Source organism: Lepisosteus oculatus, chromosome 4, assembly GCF_040954835.1.
Source record: "Lepisosteus oculatus isolate fLepOcu1 chromosome 4, fLepOcu1.hap2, whole genome shotgun sequence".
In the NCBI taxonomy this organism is placed as follows: Eukaryota; Metazoa; Chordata; class Actinopteri; order Semionotiformes; family Lepisosteidae; genus Lepisosteus; species Lepisosteus oculatus.
In genome coordinates this window covers 55,184,548-55,208,404 of record NC_090699.1, presented here as the reverse complement: position 1 = coordinate 55,208,404, position 23,857 = coordinate 55,184,548, and the positions used below count along the sequence as shown (strand labels likewise).

Here is a 23,857-nt window from a genome sequence, read left to right as displayed (position 1 = left end):
TGTACATAAGCTGGGGCTAAGAATACAGGCTCAAGACTTCTCCCACAGTGTACCTGTGTCTGCACCTCAAACGACTGGGGCAGTCAATTATATATGACACCAGCAGAGAAGACGTTTAAGTTATATACAGTAGATGAGGTATTGTTCTAGGTTTTAATTTACTGACATGCATTTTTAATTGCTGTACAACTTCAGGAAAAGGTCAAAGCTTAATTTTGCATACTTCTTCTTTGCTACAGTATGTATAAATATCACTCTTGCTTGAGTGCTTTGTTTTTACATCCTTAATCACCCTATCTAGGCCCATACAGCAGCTCCCTCACTCACCGTTCATTAAAGGAGGTGAGGGGGGTTCTGACAGCCCTGTCCTTGTGGATTGGCTGTTGTTGTCCTCAGCCAGGTATTGTTCATGCCATATATCTATGCATAAATACTTGGACACGATTTTAAAATAATATTATCAACTTTTTTATAATTTTAAATGACCCTAGATCAGTATCTGAGGCATCTCTAATTAAATATAGGCTGGTGTGTTGAAAGAAAGGCTCTGATACTCACACTTGGAGGCTTTCTGCTCAATGGGCCAGTAGCAGAACCCTCTTCTTGCCCTGTCATTGTATTCATTCCTGTACTGTGGCAAGTTCTGTGGAGAGACTGATATGCCTGGAATACATTGAGAACACAGGACTGACGTTTTAAATGAGGGGTCCTCAAACACCATCTGTGTTTCAAAATGAAAGAAAAATCTTTTAATTTAGTAAGGCAAAACTTTCAATGTCGAGTTAATTTCCATCATAATGTCCTGAATCAGGTTAAGAGAAAAAAGATGTAAAACACATACAGAGTTTTAATAGAGGAAGACAAATTATATAACATTTAAACTGCCTCCATGACATTTAGTGAATGGTCACACTGGTCCTTTGAAATTGAAATGTGTTTAATGTGTATAAAAATAAATTCATCCATGTAGTGTATGGTCTTTGTCTCCAAGGCCTTTATGATTTTCACATAAGTGTCACTGCTATGTATTTTAGTTATTTGGTGTCACTGCCAGTGAAGCAATACACCATCACTTTCAGAGGCAATAATTTGATAAAATGAAGGAAAATCAGCCAGATTTGCCCTGCACATTGCTGTCAAGTTCTTAGCAACAAGGTGTGAAACACCTGGGGTCAGTACATGAAGCAGCATACTGCTAGAGTCAAGGGTGAAATAGACTAAAGTGTCTCTTAAGCAAGATCCTAGAGAGCAATTTCATATTTCACAAATTAATGCCCAAAATTCTGGTTACAAAAAGAGAGGCTTGTGAGGTATCAAGGCTACAAACAAGTCTGGACGTTTTGAGCTAGAATTTAGCAAAAACATACATTACATCATGAGACAAAACAGGTTATTTTGCTTCTTGACAAAGGAAGGATGTGACCATTCATTTCATTAATACAAAAAGTGTTTCCTTTAACAAGGAATCTTAATTATCACACATTAATTGTACCTATTCCCTGGAGTCCTCCCAAAACATGCAAGAGAAGATGTCAGAAATACTTTGTCAGAATACTTTGTCAGAAAGTATATATGGAAAGCTTTTCTTCCTGTTTATGCTTTTTTCTATAAAGTTTTACGTGCACTTTGTAAATATTATATAAGATTTTAGACAGTAAGCAAAGTGGACATATGAACAACAATCTTTAAAAAAACAGAACAAAAAACTAACTGCAGAATCATTTTCAGAAAAGTTGGAGCCCTTTTGGAAAATTTCTCAGGGAGTTTATCATGACTGCTTTGGACAGACAAATAATTGTGCCAAAAGAAACACTTGACCATTATGAAAATTTGTTACAAAACACAAATTTTGTAAGTTGATTAAGATTCTATACTGCAATTTATATGCAAAGATTACTTAAGGAGATTTTAAATTAATTAATTGTTATTGTAATTACACCATTGTCAAAAGGGTGATCAGTCCTTTAAATTATCTAATGCTCTGTTTGATTTCAGTAAATGTACTTAAGATAGCAAATTTAGCAGGTTTGATTATTTCTGGACAAACTATACAATAGAACAAAAGCTACGTAAATACAGTAAGTGCACATACAGTACGTGTTCCTTTACTGTTCTCGTTTAAAAGTAGAACAATACCTTTCTCCAGAAGCACAGCAATAGGCACAGAAAATGGAAAGGTGTGTATCTGAGAATAAAACAAAATATGTTGGATTGAGACTGAAAATCTAAATTAAACACAAAACCACAACTCTCTTCTCTTTGTACTTAAACACAGAAGGGACAGTCTCTTAGCAAATGGCACGGTGGTTTGTGCTTCCTCAGCATAGCCGTTTCCAGCAATGAATTGGATTAGTTGTGTTTCCTGAAACAAGCTCACATTTAACTTTGAAATGTCCCAAATTGTGTCAAAGTACGATATTTTGTCATTAAAATTGTAGACAAGGCTTCAGTTTGAAATTAGTGTTATATCTTGCAATATTGCTGTTGATTATTTTAATGAAATCAAAACAAAAGTTGTAATAGGAATTCAGGAGGAAGGCTTGATCCTTACCTCTTCTAGCCAGCATAGTATTTAAATCTTGCACCCAGGACTTGAAGACACCCTCCTACTATTTCATCTATGCCCCTGCAGCAACTCCCTGGCTCAATCCTTGCAAGATGAAGGAGGGAGGCTATCAATTCTCCCAGCCAGGAGAGTTCCACCAAATATACTCTGTAAACTCTGTCTCATATGTCTTAGAATCCAGACAAACTAATGAAAAATCACTTGGCATGCCTAGTCCACATTATATGTGTCTGTGCCATCTGATGGCCTGGTGTTCCATCCAAAGTATGATCCTGCCATGGAGCCAAAGCATCTGGATAGGCTATTGATTACCATGGGCCTCAGCAAGAGGAAAAAATGACTTTGTGATTTATCCAATGTGACACACTGCAAATCATAAGCTATACATCTCAAAATGTTTGTTGACTCTAAAAACAACACTCTCTTTTTCCTAGCGTTAATCCCGCACCAGCAGGGTCCGCTTCTAGGCACGCCCATCTCACTTTGGTGGTTTGAACCAAATCTTTGAGCTGACGTTGCCATTAAATGCGACCAAGAATACTTGAACCGGCGCGTTGATCCGCCTGCCGTCGGAGTGGATTCTAAAAACAACACTGATACCTTTAATATAATTATTAAATTATATTACAAATCAAATAAAACAGCAGGCAGAAAACTGAAGGAGCTCTAGTACAATATGATTTAAAACCCATCCATGGTAAGAAATGGAAATTATCAATAGCTTGAGTAAATGTCCTAAAAGAAACAAATGACTTTTTGGTACATCATTCCCGTTTAATAGTGGACCCTTAAAAATATACTGTACCATGTTTATAATCAAACTTTTACAATCAACAGTTGGACTGCATTGCACACAAATGAACATGAACATTCATTACACCGTTTCAATGCGCCAGCAGGTGTCAAATTGTGAGGAAAGCTTGGAGGATGTGTCAACTTCCTCTAAATAACACTGACAAAGCGTCATTGATAAAAGCAACAGTGATAGTCTATTTACTTAATTAAACCTGTCTGGCACAGGTGGACCTGCTATGACGATCAATCAATTCCAAATCATATTTTCAAATGGTACTCTATAAATACGAACTGTACACAAACAGAAAAAAAACTGTTGCAATTATGATGACAACATCATATAAATAATAATAATAATACCACTTCAGATCTCATTTTTGCCCAGTGATCGGTTTTGACACGAGGAAGAACCACTGGATCATTCCTTGGCCAGAATGTCATACTGCAAAAACAGAAAAAAAAACTCAGTATTGGAGAATTCACCTCTTTCTATGCTGCCAATTTTAAAATGTAAAATTCCCTGTGGGGGAAATAAGCAAAAGACAAGACAAAGAGCTGAAGAGCAAACAGCTGCTCTGTATATTTGTAAATGATGGTCACCTGCACATTATGTAACAGCCACAGCTGGCTTTTCTAATATCAATGTGCTGTTGGAATAAGAAAAGAATATCCATTTCAATATGACTTTAACATAATTTCTTAGGGGTGATTACAACATATTTCACTACCAAATTGACTAGAATGTGCTGACAATGATGCTTTGTACTTTTGAGTAACTGAACCTTGTGAGATCTTGTTAGGCCAATGCTGTAAATAACATTCTAGGGAGACTTAACATTTTTTTACTTCTAAACTCTAGACCACACCAAACAGTAACACAGGTCACAGTAACACTTAATGTTACATAGAGAAGGAATGTTGAACGTTTAACACAAGTTCACGCATCATATTCCTGAGAGATGTGCAGTAAAATGACAGTATGACTAGTGCTGACCTGTATGAAATACTTAACATCCCCACACAGAAAAATTTGAAACAAAAGTCTATGAACACATATTGAAGAGCATATGTAAAATAATCTGATGAGTCTTTTATTTGTGACCCCAGTTACTTTGTTCAAATGTTGACAGTGAGTAATTTTTAACAAGCCAAAAAAGAAGCAGCTGTGTAATCTGTATAAAGCAGTATGAATTCAGAAGAAAGGTTTTATTTTAACTTACTTAGGTTGTCTGAAGGGGCTAGGAGCCCTCACATTCCAATGCTTTCTCCCAGCTTGCATATTACTCTGTGTCTTCCTGAAACTAAGAGCAGCTCGTATTTCTTTGTAACCTAGCAACCTGATTACGTCCGAACTCACAGTGCCTTTGGCAGGCATTGTGTGCTTTGCAAAGAGAAAATAGGCCAAGCTTATTTAAGCAATGGTAGTTATGACATTTTTTATGGGAAATTGAAGAGGTGGGCTGTATTATGTAAATGATAACTTTTTGTCATTAACTTCTAATCCTTCAAGTAGAACCAGGTAAATCCAAAACAGAAACGTTTTTCAAATTTGCAATAAACACATTTTCAAGAACTGTATAGATGATTATTTTTAATTTAGACACTTATTGGACATTGGTAGTTCTATTCTAATAGGATTTTATATGAAGTTTAATCTAAAAAAATATTCATTTCACAAAAATGGTGAACCCTAACCACTTCTCTTAATTCTTTAAATTTGCAAAACACCAAATAAGAGTAACATACAGATCAAAATATATTTAATCAACAGTGTTATATAATACAGTACCAGATCACAAGACAGTCTGAACAAATATTTAGCTTAAACCAATTAAATTTGCTATCATTCTCCTTGATTACTTGGAAGTGGGTAAACATGACACTATACTTTTGAGGTAGAGTATATGAAGTATAGCTGAGATTGTTTTGCTGATGCCATTATCCAAAGCATTACATATTTATAACAAATAAAACAGGTGGGAATTGTACTAACGAATTCTGAGCGAAGTATACTTCACTCAGGGGATTAGTTATAATGCCCTGACAGGAAACCGAACCTTCTATTTGAAAGTGGTCAAAAAGGTCAAGAGAAAATCATTGCTAATTATAACAATACGATGGTAAACAAGCAATTATCAAAATGAACAAGCATATGACATTTCATTGCCTTTGAAGTGAATTGACAATATCCAAAAGGATTTCAGGATATTTCTTGTACAGTTCTTCAAGGCAGAAAGTGATCTAGCCAGTTCTGTCTCCAAAAATTGTGTTTGTTATGTCACCATTTCAATGTTATGTAAGGAAAAACACAAGTAAGCATTTCATTGTATGTGGGTACATGCAGGTATGATTAAACTTGAACTTGAAGCTAAAATAATCATACAGCATCGGCACATTTAAGGACAGCAGAATTTTCACATTCCTGGGGAATCATCATAGCTTTAATTTTGTAAGTCTAAAAACAATTTATTAAAAAGAATAAGATACACAATGCACAGCCAGACAATGTTTTGACAATTGAAAATGTAAAGCTGGTTGATTGATACTATTGTTTTGTAAAGAGTAGTTGATTTCACTCAACTGCTGGGTTTCTCCTCTCTTGACTCACTTTTCATTTAGCATTTCTTTTTTTGAAGCACTTATGCTTGATGCCATCACTTTGATCATGTGTGTTTTTGAATCATAGGATGTAATCATTGATTGAAACCTTGCATATCCTTAAAAGCTACATCTATGACTTCTCCACATATGAATGTGAAATAGGGCTTTAAAGTTTTTTAAAAAGCATGAGATTAAAGCTATCTCAAGTCTCACTGCATTTTGTTAATATGTCAGCATGTTTAAAGATTAATAGTCAGGAATAAAGACAGAAACATAAAAGCAGGGTTGCTATCAATTAAGAGGAAAACGAGTAACACTTTGAATTTAAAATCCTCATGAACTTCACATTTCTTAGCTACAGGGAACATACAACAGTCATATTCTATTTCACTCAATTTTTAATTAAGGTCTGGAAATCAAAACTGCTTCTTCTTCTCAATAATGCAGTGATCACGTTTTACTGAATAAAAGTTACTGTGCAGACAGGTTAAACCAAGACTAAGAATATGTAATATTTCTGAATGTGACAAACTATTATATTACATTATTAGAGTACATGGCACTTTCAAAATAAATATTCAAGGAAATTGAACATTTCCATAAAAATATTTGCTACTTTTAGTCATCTTTCACATGACATCATTCTATTTAATTCTGTCATTAAGGCATTTTATTATTTAAAGAAGATATTGGATTAACCAAAGGACTCAGCTATTGAATTAACATTGAAAGGGGCACATGTATTATCCACAATATAACTAAACAGTACTCAGGGCTGTATTGGTTTCTGCCAGACATTAATAATATATTTGTATACAATATGTGGAGGATGTGCAATAGGAAATTAGCCAGGACAACTAGTCACATATTTGTGAAAATACTAACTTTCATCCAATGCAACAATGAGCATGAACTTGTCTTAGGCTCTAGTACAATGCCATAGAGGACTGTGTAACCAACGCACTGAGAAAACACACACAGACGACACAAATTTCACTCAGAAGGTGATCACAGCTATCATAGAACCTAGGACCAAAAAGCTGTGAAGTTATATTCAGAAACTTATATTCAGTTAACTTCAGAAACAACACTGGAGATGCAATCTGGGTGTCCCTAAATTAGCTGCCCCAATTCCCAGCACCAGTACCTGAGACGATTGCACAGTTAATATCTGAATGTGAAAGTAACACTGATTTAACCATTGATTTCGTTTAGTCTGACTTTATAGACAATGGATGCTGACAGGGCACTGGGTAATGAGGATGAGGACCCTGGAACCTTTAATTGAAATGCCTGCTTCTGCAATCACAAACACAGAAAAGAATGAGATCCAGGAGAAAAATTTCCTTTAGCAATTTCACTTTAATGCATTAAACAAAAGGCACAGTGAAATAAGCTGAACTTTTTTTTAACCTGACATACTGACATACTCCTTAAATGCTAGCAGCCAGATAAAAGAAAAAAAAAACATATCTGGACAGAGAAAAAAATAGTTGAGCTTTCATTCACGCAACTGATTTATTGTTGGACCAAAGCAAAAAATGTAGCTCAAACTGGTTACAAAGTTCTTAAATAATTTTGATAGGTTTGTATAAAATAATGGAGGCTTTAAATTGAAAGAGTAATACAGTACATCGTAAGTTGAAACGGGACAAACTACAGCTGGTTCTAGCTGTGCAAGGACTATGTTACAACTGCAGTGTAAGATTTTAGAAGCTACATCACCTTAAAAAGCCTGTCACTCACTTAGATCCATTTAAACATTCATCCTTTTTCTAATTACTTCATCTCATTCAGGGCCGCAGGTAAGCCAGAGGCTATCCCTGCAAGCAGCAGGCACAAGGTAGGAAGCACCCAGGATGGGAAGCCAGTCCATCACAGGGCACAAAAGACACACATACCACACTCACCAGGGCTAATTTTCCCAGGAGCCAGTTAAACTACCAGTATGTCTTTGGACTGTGGAAACTGGAGCACCCTGTGGTAACTCACACAAACTGCACGCAAACAGAACCCCAGGTCTAGTGCTGAACTTTTCACTCACTTCCAAGAGGTTACATTCCTCAGAATCGGCTGCAAGGGATTTCATCCAACAAAACTGCTCTGAAGACAAGTCTAGAAGGTAAATAAAAAGGCACATTGCGTTCCTCTCAGACAATGCTGAGTGCGGTGTCCACAAAATGTGCTCTTCTCTGCCACACTGTGGACCATTCAAGATAATGCTGTATATGCTTTGAGGACATATACTGAACCTCATTTGTTACAGCTGGAATTATATTTCTAAACATCTTGACATGCATAGTTTCAGAATCACAGGGATAAAAGAAGTCATAAGAAATATACAGAAGAAATCATAAATTTTTCCAAATAAAACACTGGGATTTCCAGGTTGTTGAGGATATTTATAACTCATTCTTGAACCAGATATGATTTTATGATGGTTACACTGCAATACACAATATAGTCAGCAAGCACAAATTCAGTATAAATGCTTCACTTTAAATAAAGAAAAGGCGTGCTGTGATTTCTTTGTATCTATATGTGCACAACAGGAAAAACACTAGACTATAACCTTGAGGGGCCAGTTCAGATTCAGTTCCTGAGGATAACTCAAGCAATATATCCAAAGGATTCTTAAACCTTTAAGATACTGATGGATTCAATTGAACAGTTACATATAGAAACCTTCCAAGGTTAAAGCTTAGGAAAAGAGAAACAGAAGATAATAAGCACTGTTAAAAGAACCAAATGCTTCCAAACCCCCTTCCACCAGATGTTTCTTACTTTTGAATACCATCACTTATCTACAGTTCTGACATCTCCTTCCTTCAGAGTGTTCTTTTATGTCACTAAGCATTCTGGTCAAAGCATATACTGTATAAGTACTGGCCAAAAAACATTTTTTCCGAGCCCAGCGTCTAAGGTTGTTGAGCTTCTCTCTCCTCCTGCAATCTCTGTGCCACACGGCAGGCAATCTTCTGAATGTCCTTCTCTACACTGGGCCAATCCTCTAGATCTTCATGGAGACTCCTTGCGATCTCCAGCTTCCTAAAGTCTTCAGGCCTCACAAGACGGCGGATTATCTGTAAGCACCTTTCTTTTAGAGTGAAGACTGCAAGTGTTAAAAAAAAAAACTTGTTAGAAACCACAACTGCACAAAGAACATATGATATTACAACAACACCCAGAAAACTTTTGTGTACTATTTGCTCCTTTATTCGCAATAAATAATATGAACCACTTTAAAAAAAATAGACCCATCAGATCATTAGTACAAGAAAATCTCTCAGCCTGTACTACTCAGAACTGCATATTAGGCTAATTTCTAAAAATTGTCCACCTCATAAACTAAAGTAAAATTAATTAAAATGAACATACGCACCAGGTAGTGTGATATTTACAAAAGACGGCTGGGAATGTTCCTGGGGTTTTGGAAGAAACAACTCTTTTCCGTTCACAATGAGTGGCTCATCTGTTTCTGCGTCTCTGAACATCCAAGGATGCCCTAAAGAGAAATAAACCATATTTAGCTAGCTGCATGTATATGCTGAGCTAATCCAAAATATATATTCACAATATTTAACATCAATACATATCTAATGCAACTGCCCCCATATCTAATTTCGACCGTAAAGCCTCCTTCACGCACAAGGCTCAAAGTTTTATAACACTCCAATAAAAAAGCGTAGACTACTTTCGCAGGTTAAGAAAGAAATGAGAACAACCTTACATTTGCAAATGTTTTTTAATGCGATTCAAAACTCTCATTAGAATCGGAGAGAACTTCAGGATTTAAATTAGAGAACACATCACCCAGATGCTAAAAAGTGAAGCCGTTATGCACCGCTCACCTACATACGTCGTCATTCGTCTCCCTGTTCCTGGTTGTATGTTTTCGTAAGGATGAGCCTTCCCTCTGTAATTGATCCACACGGGTCGGACAACTCGTGGGCTCCGGTTACAAAATACCACATTGGAGCGTATCCGAGTATCCAAAGATCTCACCAAAGGGCGGTGATCAGTGTCTTCTTCGGGGGCGTCTTGGGGCATTATCAATCAATAACGAAGTAAAACCCGAGATAGTCTGACAGTCATTGGCAATGCTAGGTTTCACCTAGCGCGATATTTAACAACAAAGAGAAGTACTGCACAATACTTCAATAACTGGTCAAACAAAACATGGAACGAACACGATTGTCTCCTTCTACACAAAGTTTTATAAAATAAGTTTTTTTTACTTAGTATGCTGCAGCTATGCGCATGCACACACCAATCGCTCCAGAAAAGGGGAACTATTTGTCTATGCGACGTACACAAAATGCTTCGTTGTATTAAAGTTTTGTAAATATTTATCAGTTCAATTCACCAAACCAGCTTGTTTTGCTAAACCAAGAGTAGAACGCCACCCACCCAATCTCTCTTTCTCTAAATGTTATTGTCAACGCAATTTCCTGTAACGTTTCCGGAAGATCCCCCCTAAGGCTGAAGATTCTCTTCAGTAATTGGATAACAGAGCCGTCGCTCATACAGTACTCTCAAGAAAGACTACAATTGCCAAAGTACAGTGCGTGTAATACGTCCATTGCGGGAGGAAGTGAATGAGTCGTGCTATGGATATGACGAGTTGAAATTAGTGCTTTTGAACAGTTTTCAGCAGGTCAGTATTTAAAGACGTTGTGTAGGGGAGATACATTTCCATCTTGAGTAAACGTATTTGTTAAATCGTTAAATACCCGAAGAGTAGTAAAGGGTTGCAAATGCATGCCTTGGATTTGTATTTATGGAAGTACGTCATTTTATTACAATAGGTTTATTATTAGAAATAAAATATTTTTGCTCAGTTTGACGAGAAACTCAATACTGATAAAATTACCAACCTTTAAATAGTGTAGGATCTGAATATCGCATATTTAGTAAGCCAAAATCCTGGCGAAATGTACTTCTGCACGTGTAATTGGTCATTCTTAAATCGTGTCTGTCATGACTTGGATCATGTGATTTTAAAAAAATTAATTAAGTAAATACCAACATTAGGACTAATTCCGTAAGTTACGCGGTATTGGTATTTTAATTTTGCTAGTAAACAATTTAACTGAACAAACCACCTGCTTATATGGTGGAAATGAGATTTTGAAGTTGGTAAAAGGTGAATCATTTAAAGGTAACCTATAAAACGTACTGTGTATCGGCTTACTTTCCAGAAGTACGTTTTGGCCACCCCTATTTAAATATAAGCCTACACTACAACCATGGTTTCCATCCCTGGTCCTGGAGGAACACAGTCTTCCGGTTATGTAGATAGCTGAGCTCTACATCCATCCACCCATTTTCTAACCACATTTTCAAAATCAGGGTTGCTGTGGAGCTGGAGCCAATTTCAGCAAACATCTCCACAGCCATCTGATGACTTAGTTGTTCTGCTTGCTTGCTAGATGTTTATTTAACTTGACTTCTTCGGTTAGTTTTGAGTATCCAAAAATGGTTTCTAGCAACTTCAGCCACTGTACATAACATTTCACAGCCTGTCCTCAACTTGCTTATTCTTAATTTAACTAAATGTTTTTTGCTAGAATTGACAATGAACAATACAGGCAATGAATTACACTACATTAGACACCCACATGGAGTGTTTTATTTATTCCTTCTGAGAGGTCCAGTTGGCTGCATTTCTGGCAACATACTTGAATGATGACAGTTGTGACACTCAGACATTTTTACAGGGTATATACCAATTCCAAATCCTAATTCCAAATTCTAGGTCTCTTTAAAGAACCAGCAGCTCAGGACCTGGGAAAAGCTATTAAACCACTGGATCAATTAATTCAATAATGAGCTCAATTTAGTTGTGAAACCAGCTGGATTAAAAACCTGCCAGAATTAGGGATTAACTATAGGTTTGTCACTCTTCCTCACAAGAACCTCCTGTGCTTTCATTTATTTTATATATATTTTAAACCTTTCTCTCTCTTTTGAATCCATTAAACACCTTAAGGATGTATAGACAACATAGTTGTTTTAAGAAAATGTTGAAGTAGCTGGATTGCATTGTCGCATACATTTTATCTTGAACAGCTAGAATGCCAATATATGATTTGATCATTCTGGAGATTTTCCGTTACTCAGTTTTAAATTTGTGCTGAATACTATTTTTTCTCCCAAATTTCTCCTTTCTTTTAGATGTGGAGGCAAGTAATTCTGAGCACAGCCATAGTTGGTAGAGTTTCTCTGAGTTGGAGTTACAGAAGCCTTTTCACCATGCAGCTGAAAACAAAAGACTTTCAGTCATTATTCACAGATGGGCTGAAAGGCATAGCAGGTATGCTATTCATGTAATGCTGCTAAGTTTTGATTAGTAATTCTAATTTTAAATTTGGGTCAGCAAAGTGGAGTTGTTTTTTAGCATTGCTGGCTTGCAATGCAGTTGCCCTGGTTCCTGGGGTGATATGTGTTTGACGTTTGCGTGTTCTCCCCCACGTTCTCTGGGTGCTCTGGTTTCCACAGTTCTAAAACATACTGTTAGGTTTTTAAGTGGCTTCTGTGTAAATTGGCCCTGTTGTGAGTGTGTGTGTGTTTGTGTCTTTGTGTGCCCTGCAGTGGACTGGCATCCTGTCTGGGGTGCCTCCAGTCTTTCGCCCTTTGCTTGCTGTTGAGCTCTACAGCTCTGGGCTACTGTGACCCTGAACTGGATAAGGGGTTATTAAAAGTGATGTAATAATGTGTTTTTAAAGTTGCCTGTCTTCTTGGTGATTTAATCTGAATTATGTTCCTGTATTTCACATGATGAACTGCTGTCTGCTTTACTATTCTCTATTTTCTTGTTTCTCCAGAGATGTTTGAGAAGAACAAGTATGAGCTGAGAATAGCAGGGGGTGCCGTGCGAGATCTCTTGTCTGGAAAACAGCCCGAGGATGTGGACTTTGCCACCACAGCCACCCCTGATGAGATGAAAAGCATGTTTCAGGCAGCAGGCATCAGAATGATCAACACTAATGGAGAGAAGCATGGTACCATAACAGCAAGGGTCAGCTTTGTTTGATCTTTTAACACAGAAACTGTCAGCTTGAGTCTGTAGACTCAAGAAAGAAGTGAAAGAAAGAATGTCCTTTTTGAGGAGAACTCTTAACTGTGCAGGTTCTTTTGTAAAATCTGTGGAATCATAATTTGACCTGCCGTAAGGTTTGCGTATGGTTTAGATTGCCCAGTAAGTAACTATTTTCAAGTACTGGACTTGATTCAAGCCAAAATAAATAAAGACAAAGTATTAGTGCAAGACTACTTATACTAATAAGATTACTTCATATATTGGTTATATTCCAGCAGAGAGTTGAGCCACATTAATAAACTATAGTACTTGTACATGATGGGCATACATGAGGAGCAGATTTATTTAGGACATAAATCAAAAAGCTCTTCCTTCTGCAAAATGCATGGAGTCAGAAATAGACTGCCTAGCCCACATTTTAAAACTGGCAATCTGGTATCATTCAAAAAGGTGGCTGAGATTTCAGGGGTTGATGTGCTCGTAGGAGCCAAATAAACAAGATGGAATGAATGGATGAATGGCTCCCATATATTTCTGACCCTTTTCTTTAAAGATAGAGCTCTGAAACTAAAGTCGGATCACTCCCAACATGAAGCTTATTGGCACAGCTGTTACAACAGAGTTAAGGTGCGCGTCTATGTTTTCCAGCTGCACAATCAGAATTTTGAAGTAACCACGTTGCGGCTTGATGTTGTGACTGATGGAAGGCATGCAGAGGTGGAGTTTACCACCGACTGGCAGAAAGATGCAGAGCGCAGGGACCTCACCATCAATTCCATGTTTTTAGGTAAAGGCTTTTCCATTTCCTCTTTGCCTAGTTGCCTAACTGATACCTTAATTGAAGAAGCAATGTGCTTAAAATATCTTTTAAGGGCTTTCTGTTGGAAAATGGCTGCAGTGGAGCAAATTAAGCTGTTTAAATAACAGACATCAGTTGGAGAACCCACGATTTATAGTTTGTCATCCTTTTATGTAAAAGCAATCTCTAACCAGTGGCTCTTGCGTTACCCAGCTGAAAGAGTGAAAATATTTAAAGAGGATTAATCTTGTGAGAAATCTAACCTGTGGCCTGATTTTACCACAAGTGTGTTTTCTTGGTGTCTTATTTGGGCTTAGATTTACTTTCTGCTTTTCATGAAATTAGAAGAATCCAATTACAACTGCTTGCCATAGTCAGCATTCTATTTCCCAGTTGACAACACATTCTCTTTCTATTTATTATTTGATTAGTCTGTTAGTTGTATCCATTCAACATGCAAACCTCCCAAAAAGATGTTTTTTTGAGACCAAACATGTTTTTTTTAGACCAAACATTTTTTTGTCCAAAGAAAAACAACAACAACAGAATATTTAATCTGAAGAGTTAATCACTTGAACAGCGTTTTATTCCAAAGCTATTTCTTCATTGTAGTGCCAGATAATGAATAAAATCTGTAATATTTACAATAATTATGTTTGCATGTAGTGTCTATAGCTAGGATTTTTTTCTTTTTTACATCAAAGCCTGCTGCATGGTACTTCTCCTCCTCATTTGTAGCAACCTTGCCTGTAGAGTATCTCTCATTTATCTCTTACTCACCATTTGCCTCATAATCATAGTGATTGAAATCAAGTTTAAATAAAGAAAACCTGATGTTCCAAGTTCATTAGAAATATCTGGAAAGGTCATTAATTTTTTTTTTTTGTTCACTGGTTTCAACTCAGTGTGTACGTTTGTTCTGTCTGATAAATAACACCATTGATTTCCAATAAAAGACACTGAGCCAAGCCAGCTTCAGGTGTCTGCTTTGTTAACTTGGGCTCTGTTGTACTTTGCTAGGATTAGATGGAACCCTGTATGATTACTTTAATGGATACGAAGACCTCAAGAACAGAAAGGTCAAGTTTGTGGGAGATGCATCCCAGAGGATCCAGGAGGATTACTTAAGAATTCTCCGATATTTCAGGTTGGTGCAAAATTACAATTTGTCTCGGAGGCATACACATCTATAGTGTACTGCCAAGCCTCTCAAGATAGAATTATGAGATTTTAAATGTATATACAATACGGATAAGCTATTTAAAAGAAATCTGTGTTAGGAGGCTTTGCTTATTTTATTTTAATGCCTTGCATGCTAAAAAAAGTGAGTGCTGACTTTAATCACATAGAACATTAACCACAGCCAGCTTGCTGAGGATTTTCATGGCCGTCATTCCATGTGACGTCTCTTGATTTATCCGGCTGCAGATTTTATGGGAAAGTGGCAGAGGAGCCTGGAGATCATGACGCGGAGACACTGAAGGCAATAAAAGAGCATGCCAAGGGCCTGGCTGCCATCTCTGGGGAGAGGATTTGGGTCGAATTGAAAAAGACTTTGATGGGCAAACATGCTGCTCATTTACTCTTCCTTATTTATGACCTTGAAGTTGCCCAGTACATTGGTAAGGGGCATCATCCAGTAAAGTAGTGTCTGTGCCACTCAGTGTTCACTCTAGTTCAGTAGTTGCCAACCCTGGTCCTGTAGGAACACACCGAGTCTGCTTGTTAACATTACAGCTGGGCTCTAAATCATCTGCACTAATTGATCATTTAAATCTGCTTTCTTGTTTAGACTTCTTTGGTCAATCCTCAGTGTCAGAAAATACATTTCTTCAAAGCTTCTGTTTCTAGGGACTTCAGCATACAGTCTTAATAGTGGCAGGCTTCTCCTCAGGTTACTGGTAATTATTTTCTGTCTAAACAGCTCTTACTAGTTGATGAATTGATGATGAACATAAATGGAAAAGATACTGAAACATACCCACAGTGAGCGTTTTTTTTTCCTCCTCTAGGTGTCTTAGTGGTTACATTTTAGGCAACACATGTTTAAGGGCAGCTCAGAAATTTGACCTTTTCAAAGCTGAAAGCAAATTTACAGATATAACTCACATATAAATCTGAAATTAAGAACTTGGCTGAATCAGATACTAGAAGACGCAGTGTTTGGAGTCACTGCTAGAGTTTTCACTTCCTTGTTGTCTCTTCACATAATATCTTTGTACATTTGAAAGTTTTCTTGTGGCCACTAAGTGCCAGGAAACATCCAGATGTGAATTTCCCAAAAGAGAGCAAATTATTTAATTTTTTGGTTGTTATTTTTTTACTTTCTCCTTCCCCGTACAAAACTGGCATCTCCAATATTATTCCTTTGAAATGTTAAGGGTTAGATAGTGTCCCCGATGCCATTGTTTAGCGTCCCAGTGTTTTCCAGCCAAAGAAATTGAGTAGACAAGGATATGCTGGATTACGAGAGCATTATACTTTATCATGAGCTCAGCATGTGTTACCAAATCTTGCACTTTACAACAGACTTTTTTTCCCCAACTACATTATAATTAGACCTCAGGCATCTTATTAGCTCATGCTTACTAGTTTAACACTGAGTAAAGAAACCTAGAGTCCAGGCCTCAGTTGTTAAACGACGCACTGCTGCCTATGTGTTGCTTTAGCTGGTTTGCTCTTTCAGGGTTACCCGTGGAAGGCAATTTAGAAGAGCTGGACCGAGTGTGGAATCATGCCCATCGGTGGTCTCCGAAGCCCATGACTGTCCTGTCTGCACTATTCAGGGACACACATGATGTGGACAGGCTTGACCTCAGGTTAAAGATCTCAAAAGAGGAGAAAACCCTGGGATTCTTTCTGGTGAAGTACAGGAGAGATTTGTTGAAGGCATCGGATGAATTGAAGCCTTACACAGACTTCATTATAGATGTAAGTTTCATCTCTTTGTTTGCCTACCCCCTTTTTAATTATATTGACAATTAAAGCCTTCAGTCAGAAGCATATCCTGTTCCAATAAAATGTGGGAAGTAGAGCAAAAAACAAATGTTAGCATTTGTTCCTAGAGGATAAAATTAGAATTTTAACATTTACCATTTAACATTAGCACTTAGCTGTTATGACCTTGTTAATGAAAGAACTGATTCTAATGCAACATTAGCAGTGTCTATACAACAGTAGCAGATGAGTTGCATTGTTTTGACCCAATAGCCCTTTTAATGTAGGTTTGCCCTTTGAGGGCTTACATCTTTTAACAGTTATATGAAAATATTTGGAGAAATTATGATACTTAATGTGTAGATTTTAATATATGATATATTCTAATGATATTCTTTTAAAATAAACACCAACAAGAAAAGTAATTTGTATCCCATCATGTACTTCATTAGTTTTAGTGCTTCAATTAGTGTAATGAAGATGGATAATTAGGAAAAATTATTGCACTTTTCATGCTTTTTTCTTGCATTTACAGTATATATATTTAGATTTTTCAAACAGTTTTCATACAGCGGTGCTAAGTATGTTTGCTAAATCAGAAGGATATACAATATTTCTCAACCACGTGATGTCAGATATGAGTTTTTGTCTCCGTCTATGATGTTGTCTTTAAATCCCAGTCTAGGGAGCCAGATGCACAGAGCAAGGTCTGTGAGCTCCTGAAGTACCAGGGAGAGGGAAAGTTGTTGGCTGAAATGAAAAAATGGTCAATTCCTCGCTTTCCAGTCAGTGGCCATGACCTGAGGAAAATGGGTATATCTTCGGGCAAGGAGATAGGGACAACAATACAGTCACTGAGGGAAATGTGGAAAAAGAGCCACTATCGAATGAACAAGGAAGAGCTACTGAACAGTGTCAAGAAGTTATGAACAGGCAAGCTTTCCTTGTGTGCTCCTCTTCAAACTTAAGACAGCAATTGGAAACTGCTCTTGTCTGACTTGACCTGCCACTGACGCATGTGTGCATATTGGAAGTCAAAGCCTAAAGGAGCTGCTCACGTGACGATACAGGAAAATCATTCACTGTATGATAGTGAGAAATGAAAAAAAGTTGTTAGCAGATTCTAGAGTAAATTTTTTTTTGTGTGTTTAAATGGCTTGCAAGATTTGAGAACTTTTTGGATTGTTCCATGTCATAAACAAATGTATATAGTGAAACCTGGTGAATGGAATGTAAGTCTCTCCATGAAGCACCTGGTTTGTTCATGTGTTACAATAATACAGATTTGTTTTGTTTCCACGAACGTACAAGATCTTTAACCACTGTTGCCTTCCCCCCAAGAGTATTCAAAGGTAATAAAAGCTAAAGCAGTGTCATTTTTCAGTTATTTTTCTGACCTGTCCATTTGCTTAATTTTAAGGTGAGAATAAGCTTTGTTCCTGTTATCGCTCTTATGTTGTAAACTACATTAGTTCATCAGCATTCCTGCAGCACAATCCTGTCAAGCAAATGGGAATTACAAGGGCAGTGTTTCACATAGCTTTCTGTATCAAAGGATCGGTTACTTAGCTTTTTTTTTTCTTTTTTTTTGGCCTGGTGCCCTGTCCTGTCCTGCAGCCAGTCATTGTTATTTTCAGAAAGAGGCATGCTTCAAAAAATGTACAATTGGATCAGGTAAAAGTTGGTAAGACCATTGCAGAATTCACACACATGGGACCAATTGTGAGACTATACTTAATCTAGCCAGCACATCTGTGAAATTTGGGTGGAAGGCAGAGCACCCAGGGAAAACTGATTGTATAATTGGCAAATTTCACCACAGACTCGATTCAAACCCAGGACCAAAAAAATTATGAGGCAGCAGCATAAAATCCCTTAGCACCTCACAGTAACATTCTTGAACTTTCTGAACTTTACTTCTTGATGAAGCATCCATCTAAAGTGTGTCTTCATAACCTGGTGTCTTAACAGAAAAGTGTGAGTTACCATCCTTTTCTTTGCTTTAAAAGTAAACCACAAGTTTAAAACAGAAACTTAGACTTAGATTTCTTAGAGGTTCTCTGTGAATTTTAGAACTAAAAGGTCTAGCCACTAGGCCAGATATTTGTAATTATAATGCTTGAATCTATAAATTTTCTTTAGTTCCTGTGAACAAAACTATTCTAAGATTGAAACATCTGCAGACTTTTACTAAATTGAAGGTGGGAGCACCAAAATATTACTGGGTGTCATCTTCATACTAATGAACTTATACTGGGCCTAGTGTAAAACTGAGTTGTCTTTGTACAGACAGGTAAAATCAACATACTGTATATGCATTGAATTCTGTCCATTAAACACTTTTGAAACTAGTCAACTACCCTATCGCTTAATTCATGGTCTACTCTGGCAACAGCTTTTGAAAGATTAATACAAATAGAAGAACAAAGCTGTGTATTTAGAAGTGAGACAGCAATCATTTAATTAGTAATTTTCAAAACATTTTCCCCCAGAAGATAATCATCTTGCCTAAATATTTTTAGCTGTAGCTTTAGGTTTCTTGTGGTTTGCTTATTATCAGTTAAGGTCTTCTATAGTTTGAATTATATTTTGAAACAATTACATACTTTCATGAAATGGCAGTTAAACAAGTTAAAGTATGCAAGCTTTGTCTGACACAAGTCTGTGTCTATCATAATTTGTAGATGAAGGTTATTGTTCATAACCTTTAAGTGATATACAGTATTAGTACTTTTATCTAGACGTTTTAAACAACTTTCTGCCACCCATTAACATCAGAACCTTTAGAACAAAGTACGAATTGTTATTATTAGAACTAAGACATTGTTATGAACCAGTTCTGACCACAGAGGTTACAGTAGTTCACTGGGACCGATTCATTTAATCTCGATAGTTCCGCAAGTCTTATTTAAGAAAATTCAGATACATTTCCTTTGCATTTTAGTAAGAACTAAATACTTCTATACCAGTATAATCATTAAAAGCCTGCTCTATTCATAAGACTAGTTTTCAAGGAAACCATAGAAAACTTAATACCATTTGAAGAGATGCCCGATATTCAACTGTGAATGTACAGTATGCTTGTTGCACAGGTCATTATTATTATTATTATTTTATTAATTAGTGTTGTTGTTGACAACATCGTTTTATAAACCGAGTGGCGAAGCGCAAATAGCTTCCATACGAATTTTAACACTGAATTTTAACTTGTAACAGTGGTGATATTCACCGCAGCCTGCATCCCCTGGTTCTCAAAATATGTTCTCGCACCCCTTATCGAAAATCGTTCGAGTAATTTGTGTTTACGAACATTAGCCTTCTTAAAACAGCTGACATGTCTCACACAACCAGAAAAGTCATGCGTTCCGCACAAAAATACAGTATCGATATACTTCATTTACAACGAAACGTCTTCGAGTTTCAATCGGCTTCCTTGCATGGGTCTCTTTAAAAATCTTGTCTTGCGTCCTGGTTTTTTGCAACCATCAAATTAAGAATGAATGTTGGACGCTGCAATAAAAGAGTTCTTTGTAACAGCGTGGTGCTGAAGGATAGCTCCTCCCTGCTGAAGCGCTCCTGAAATATAAGCCCACATACAGCTGCAGTAGTCTGTCAAAGGCACCGCTTTTTACAAAGCAATATAATGAAATCCAGTTTCCTTTCCCTCTTTAACCCTTAAAGAAGACAAAAGAAAGTCGTTGTAAGTTGAAATTTTTTTTTACAAATAAAATCATTTAAGAACTTGAAAGAAAAGTTAAATGACTGGGAAATATATACAGTATCTTCTTATAGACAACTTTGTTATAATTGGTTCTGCAGCGAAAGCCTAACTATCTAGTCTGAGCACTGCTAAGGTTTATATTTTGTGTTTTGTAATCTGTATTTTTGTACTTAATTTTAAGAAACGTGAAAAAATGCTTTAATGTTAAGAAATGTTCAAAAATGAAAATGATCCGCGTAGTTTTATAGTTTAAAAGTTTGAGACTCCCAAGCGCGATATTGGAGATAAAAGTCAATGTTGCAAATCGTTGTCAAGTTTGTTGAACATCGCTGGTGAATTTAATCTCAGTATTAACACGTTTTCTTTTTTTACTTTTTGTAATATTACAGAGTTAAAGTTCAAAACTCGTTTTGAAGAAGGATGGCTTTGTTTTTCCCAAATATCAGCAATTTCAGTGTCGACATGGAAGCAACCCAGAGTCTTGGCAGAAATGAGAGCCTGGCAAAAATTGAAATCGCGCTTTTGTCCGTAATATTTTTTAGCGCTTCAGTTTTAAACACCGGGCTTCTCTTGGTTCTTTGGAAGAGACGAAAGCAGGTTTCCAGAATGCGAGTCTTCGTTCTGCACCTTTGCCTGGCAGACTTAGTGGTTGCGTTTTTTCAGATATGCCCTCAACTGATATGGGACATTACTGACAGGTTCATCGGTCCCGACGCGTTATGCAGGGCCATCAAGTACCTACAGATTGTCGGCATGTTTGCGTCCACATACATGATTGTGGCGATGACCATTGACCGCTACCAGGCAATTTGCAACCCCATGGTTACTTTCCAAAGGAAGAGAACGCGCTGGAACGTCCCGGTATGTGTTGCTTGGGCTATCGCGTTGGTTGGCAGTATTCCTCAAATCTTCATTTTTTCCCGGTTTGAAATCGCACCGGGAGTGTTCGACTGCTGGGCTCAGTTCATACAGCCCTGGGGGCTAAAGACGTACGTGACTTGGACAACTCTTGTGATTTTTGTACTACCTATCCTTACCGTGATAGTGTGTCAGGTGAGAATCTGCAGAGCCGTCCAGATTAACCTCTACATAAAGACGCACCAGGGAAGAGAGGCAACAGTTGCTAACCCCCTCCCCTCCAGGGCAAGCAGCGTGACAGGGGTGTCTAAAGCCAGAATCAAGACTGTGAAGATGACAGTGGTCATTGTGGTCGCATATATTGTCTGCTGGGCTCCATTCTTCACTGTCCAACTCTGGTCTGTCTGGGATGTGAACGCACCCATAGAAAGTAAGATCATATTCTAAACACTGCCAGTCGTTCTTTGTAGGTCAGAATTCACAGGATTAGAAACAAATTACATATTTCACAAATGAAAGACGAAATAAATGAACTTCACAGCTCTTCAGCTTTGAGAAAAACAGTCTAAATCACGTGAAAAACAAAGAAAAGTAAAACCAAGAGCTGCCAATAGTTACTAACGCGGTGACATCCCTTTATTCTATTATTCTAATATATTGTCATCATTATACGCTTTTAAATCTGCTGTATACATAGTAAAACTAAGTATTCAAGCGTGTGCGTTATTATTGAAGGGTAGATGGTGGTGTAAAAAAAAAGAAAGGTTATGATTTCTAATACTGTAGCTGTTATATATACTGTACTAACACTGACCCTGTTTCTATCTACACAGCTGCTACATTTACAATACTGATGTTGCTAGCCAGTCTGAACAGCTGCGCCAACCCTTGCATCTACCTGCTATTCAGTGGTCAGCTGCCCAAGAAACTGGTGTCTTTTCTCTGCAGAAGACAGTCTAACATGAAGGACTCAGCGCCTGAAGAGGCTACGGTAGTCAGCACGCTGTACATGAGCTTCAAGAGACTCTCTGACTCCAGATAAAGAGCTCCGTTTTTTTTAAATTCACTCCATCGAAACAACCAAGATAATTAATAGATGGGAATCGTTTTAGGCAAGTTATCATTGACATAAAGGTTGTTTAACTTTAAGGCATTTGAGGAATCTCAATGTGAAGTTATCTGAAGAGTGAATGCTGAGGTGTGGTGGAATACAAGAAAAAACGCGATCAAGAATGTGTGCCAGGAAAAAATGTTAAAGGTACAGTATGTTTTGTCCCAAATGATGGATAAGATGGTTGTTAGAAGATGAGGCAAATTTATAAACGTGAGAAAATTTACAAACGTCATTATAAAGCACCTTATGCATTATATTAGTTATAAAGCACAGTAAGATTAATATTAAATTACTTTAAAAAATGCCAAGATGTATTCAAAGGTACAAATTTAAGCCGCCTTGGAACAATGCTCCAGGCAAACAAATAACAATAGTTTTAGGTTTGTGGCTAAAAACAATTGTCCAGTTTGAAACTTTGAAGAAATTTAACACTTCCTAGAAGATTATCAATTTGAGGCTAAATCTTCGCATAATTACAACTAGCAGGTTCTATACCGAAATCGTTTGACTCCAAAATTCAGCATTGGCATTAAAAAAAAAATACAAACCAGTTTATTTATATATAAAATTATGTATATTATAATATCTATATAATATATGCAGTATAATTTATACATACAATATAATATATTATAATTTATAGACAATTTCTACTATGAATTCCTTTTTCAGTAATTTGACAGCATCTCTGGGCATTTATGACCTTCTGAAAAAAAAAAGAATGATAACCCCGAATTTCCAGGGTTCATTGCAGAGAGGAAGCAAATTTTCAGATCCTTTCTGCTCATTATCTGAATTACCAGTATTCACTTCATGGCATCTCTGTTGCTAGGGATGTTATAATATATTTATGTAGCCTAAACATTTTGCAGTAAAGGCCTTCATTCAATGTGCAATTACCTGATTGATGCAATAATGGACTGCAATCGAGTGTCGTTCCATGTAATCTGACGGGGATTACATCCAGGTTCAAACTATCAAAGAGGGGCTCTGTGGTCTTCCAATAAGATACTGTTGTGTTGTGTACGCAGGCCTGATGTTCAAATCGTGCCTCTCCCGTGGAGTAGCTTCAGCAATGTAATCAAGGTTTAAACAAGTATTAAATGTGGATGTAAGGTTGGGGCTTGGTTTAAAGAAGAACAGGTTTAAAAAGTTTAATTACTTTATGTTTAAAATTGTTCGTTATTAGTTAACGTTAGTCTTAATGCAAGTCTTCGGATGTGGGGAGAAGATGTAAAGTATTTGTTCTGTGTTTTGGTTAAATTGTGTTATGTGGGGGATTGACAGAATATACTGTGGTTTTTTTTCGTAATCTGAATTGTATCCACAGCATCCACTTTGTGGCATCTCTGTTGCTAGGGATGTTGTAATATACTTACTGTATGTAGCCTAAACATTAGAGATGATGGGAGATCCAAGCTTAA

At 37.0% G+C, this 23,857-nt stretch overlaps 3 protein-coding genes across 3 annotated transcripts; 2 read left to right on the top strand and 1 right to left on the bottom strand.

The window, feature by feature from the left end:
* Positions 1-7,304: 7,304 nt before the first annotated feature.
* On the bottom strand, positions 7,305-10,397 carry vhl (von Hippel-Lindau tumor suppressor). Its single transcript, XM_006630715.3, has 3 exons — positions 9,814-10,397; positions 9,345-9,467; positions 7,305-9,074 (listed from the first exon to the last, which is right to left on the bottom strand). The coding sequence occupies exons 1-3, from the start codon at positions 10,010-10,012 to the stop codon at positions 8,881-8,883; spliced, it is 516 nt and encodes a 171-aa protein (XP_006630778.1). The 5' UTR covers positions 10,013-10,397; the 3' UTR covers positions 7,305-8,880.
* Positions 10,398-10,534: 137 nt separating this feature from the next.
* Positions 10,535-18,116, top strand: trnt1 (tRNA nucleotidyl transferase, CCA-adding, 1). The gene is made up of 8 exons (XM_006630694.3): positions 10,535-10,619; positions 12,140-12,278; positions 12,790-12,983; positions 13,653-13,791; positions 14,824-14,950; positions 15,232-15,425; positions 16,490-16,734; positions 17,421-18,116. Exons 2-8 carry the CDS (start codon positions 12,140-12,142, stop codon positions 17,667-17,669), a joined length of 1,287 nt encoding a protein of 428 aa, XP_006630757.2. The 5' UTR covers positions 10,535-10,619; the 3' UTR covers positions 17,670-18,116.
* Positions 18,117-20,343: 2,227 nt separating this feature from the next.
* Positions 20,344-23,038, top strand: avpr2b.1 (arginine vasopressin receptor 2b, tandem duplicate, 1). The gene is made up of 3 exons (XM_006630714.3): positions 20,344-20,440; positions 20,851-21,749; positions 22,153-23,038. The coding sequence occupies exons 2-3, from the start codon at positions 20,882-20,884 to the stop codon at positions 22,359-22,361; spliced, it is 1,077 nt and encodes a 358-aa protein (XP_006630777.1). The 5' UTR covers positions 20,344-20,440; positions 20,851-20,881; the 3' UTR covers positions 22,362-23,038.
* The last annotated feature ends 819 nt before the right edge of the window (positions 23,039-23,857 follow it).